This window comes from Dipodomys ordii, unplaced genomic scaffold (assembly GCF_000151885.1).
Source record: "Dipodomys ordii isolate 6190 unplaced genomic scaffold, Dord_2.0 Scaffold11666, whole genome shotgun sequence".
Taxonomy (NCBI): domain Eukaryota; kingdom Metazoa; phylum Chordata; class Mammalia; order Rodentia; family Heteromyidae; genus Dipodomys; species Dipodomys ordii.
Window position 1 is genome coordinate 1 of NW_012278878.1, and position 2819 is coordinate 2819.

At 43.9% G+C, this 2819-nt stretch overlaps 1 protein-coding gene across 1 annotated transcript; it reads left to right on the forward strand.

Annotated features, from left to right (window-relative positions):
• Positions 1-1071: 1071 nt before the first annotated feature.
• Positions 1072-2271, forward strand: LOC106002477 (glutathione synthetase-like; the record flags this gene model as incomplete). The annotated part of the gene is made up of 3 exons (XM_013037346.1): positions 1072-1171; positions 1407-1546; positions 2144-2271. Coding segments are annotated over 3 exons (361 nt in total), but the record flags the coding sequence as incomplete, so codon positions are not given.
• Positions 2272-2819: the final 548 nt, after the last annotated feature.

Consider the following 2819-nt stretch of genomic DNA (forward strand, 5'->3'; position numbering starts at 1 on the left):
CAATTACATGGGCAAGATAATGAGTACATTTCTTATCAAGCATTGTAGCCTCCTCCTTTGTTTCCCCTTCCCATCCCTTCCCATCCTCCCCCTGCCCCAACACATTCAATTTTTAAAAAATAATGTTTCATGCCTGTACTGGTGGCTCATGCCTGTAATCCTAGCTATTCAGGAGGCTGAGATCTAAGCATCATAGTTCAAAGTCAGTCTAGGCAGGAAAGTCTGTGAGACCTCTCATCTCCAATTAACTACTAAAAAGCTGGAAATTGCACTGTGGTTCAGAGCAGTAAAGCACTAGCCCTGAGCACAAAGGCTCAGGGACAGACCCTGAGTTCAAGTCCCAGAACTGGCACTAAAAAAGATAAAAAGTCTTATTCATGTAATGTTCACCACAGCTTTATGATATTCATCTTAGAGTAGAACAAACTGATACAGACAGATGAAATGATTCTCTGAGGTTGTCTAATAGTGGGTAGTAGAGCTAGAGTTTTTTTGTGTGTATGTTCTTTTTTCATATTTATTAAAAGCTTTTTTTTTTTTTTTTACATAGGGTCTCACTATAGTTCAGGCTTTCTCAAACTCCAGATACTCCTGCCTTTGCCTCCTAACTGCTGAGATTACATTGTGGTCTACATTGCTCAGCTAGAGCTGTGTGTGTGTGTGTGTGTGTGTGTGTGTGTGTGTGTGTGTGTGTGTGTGTGTGTGTATGCGTGCACGCATGCATGCATATGCACACACCAGTAACAGGGCTTGAATTCAGAGTCTGGGTGCTGTCCATTTTTTTTTTTTTTTTGCTCAAGCATGGCACTTTACCACCTGAGCCACAACTCCACTTGGGACTTCTTGCTAGGTTAATTAGAAATCAGTGTCTCATGAACTTTCTTGTCCAGGCTGGCTTCAAATTTCCATTCTCAGATCTCAGACTCCTGAATAACTAGGCTTATAGGCATGATCCTTAACCATAATTCTCTACTGGATTTGAATGGATTTTCCAGTTTGGGTCAGAAGAACAGAAAAGGATTCAGGAGCCAATGATTAGGGGTAGGAACTTGAAGATTCCATGTAATCTAGAAAATGTTCTGTTTCCTCTTCCAGTACAATCAAAAGAGACACCTTTACTGCTAAGCTCTTTGATATCTACAAGCAAGTCCTGAAAGAAGGCATTGCACAGGTAACCATTCTTGGCCCTTCTGCTATCTGGATCCTGCCCTTCTCCTCTCTGATGTTTTGAATTGATCTTAACCTCAATCTCCTGGTAATCTGCCTCTCACTGGTTCCCATTGTCATTGGGAGTGTTAGCTGGTGCTTTTCCTCTAGCATGGAGTTTGTGTATTTCTCTGCTGTGTGGCTAGACCCTCAGAGTCAGCCCCAGGGCAGATGTCCTCAGCCTTCAGTTTCGTCCACAGACTGTGTTCCTGGGCCTGAACCGCTCAGACTACATGTTCCAGAGTAATGCAGATGGCTCCCCAGCCCTGAAACAGATTGAAATCAACACTATTTCTGCCAGCTTTGGGGGCCTTGCATCTCGGACTCCAGATGTGCACCGGTGGGTTTCTTGGGCAGCTGTGGACACAGCCTTAAGAACCTACTAAGCCAGGGATCACTGATCATGGATTACTGAGTCAGGGATCTCCCAGTTAGGACTGGGCCTGCCTGGGTCCTGGGTCATGTGTCCATCCCTTTCCCCCTTCATCCTTACATTCTCCCAATATGTTCCTTGCAATAGTTTACATTTGTAATTAGATTTTTAATATGTCAGGGAGAGATGAGACTTCATGGCTTATTTAGTCCTGCTTCTTCATTACATAAGTTAGTGTTCCAGGTAGAGGAACAATAGATTCTAGTACGTTCCAGAGACCTGTGGCGAGAAAGACCTTGACAGTTGGCAGGGATCTAGCTCACATGAAGGCTGGACTGGGGGACACAAGGCCTCAGGTTCCTCTGGGCATATACATCGGGGAATCACTGTGAGTTCACTCCAGCCTGTTCTAACTAAAGTAGATCCTGCGGGAATGTGATGGTAAAGACGCTTTTAAGTATGTGATTGATTTGCAGAGTCATATTCCCTATGTGCCTGTGAAGTCATAGGCAGAGGGGTCTTCTAGTCCATCCAGTTACTGAATAGCCATCTCTGTTCCAACAGACATGTTCTCAATGTCCTGAATAAGACCACAGAAGCTACCAAGATCCTCTCCAATAATCCCAGGAGGGGACTGGCCCTGGGGATCGCCAAAGCCTGGGAGCTCTATGGGTCAGCCAAGTAAGTATGGGGGAAGAAAAATGGCAGCAGTATCCTGACTTAGATTCAGCATTCATTGGGGCAGCAGATTTTTCTTTGTTAGATATCATTAATAAAGGGATTTTTCTGGGAACAAAAACTTAAAACTCTCAAGTGCCAATATGATTTTAATGGCATTTTGGACTTCCTTAAATAAGGGATTCTGAGTACAACTTAACCTTACCTTATTGGCTGGAAGTCATCATTGTGACTGTCAGCAATTGTGTCTTGCTATATTGCAGAGATGCCACCTAGGATCAGAAAGGCTTAGGGGGCTTTTTGCCTGCACCAGTGGCCTTTAGTGCTGAACTAGATGAATTCTCATCTAACTTCCTGATTATTAGTTCTGACTATTTACTACCATTAGTGGGCTTGAATGTGGAATCCTTCCCTCCTCTTCTAGTATTTTCTTTTCTGATTGGCTGTTGTTTAGAAAAAAAAAAACGGAGGGCTGGGAAGGTGGCTCAGTGGTAGAGCGCTTGCCTTGCATGCCTGAGGCCCTGGGTTCGATTCCTCAGCACCACATAAGCAAAAAAAAAAA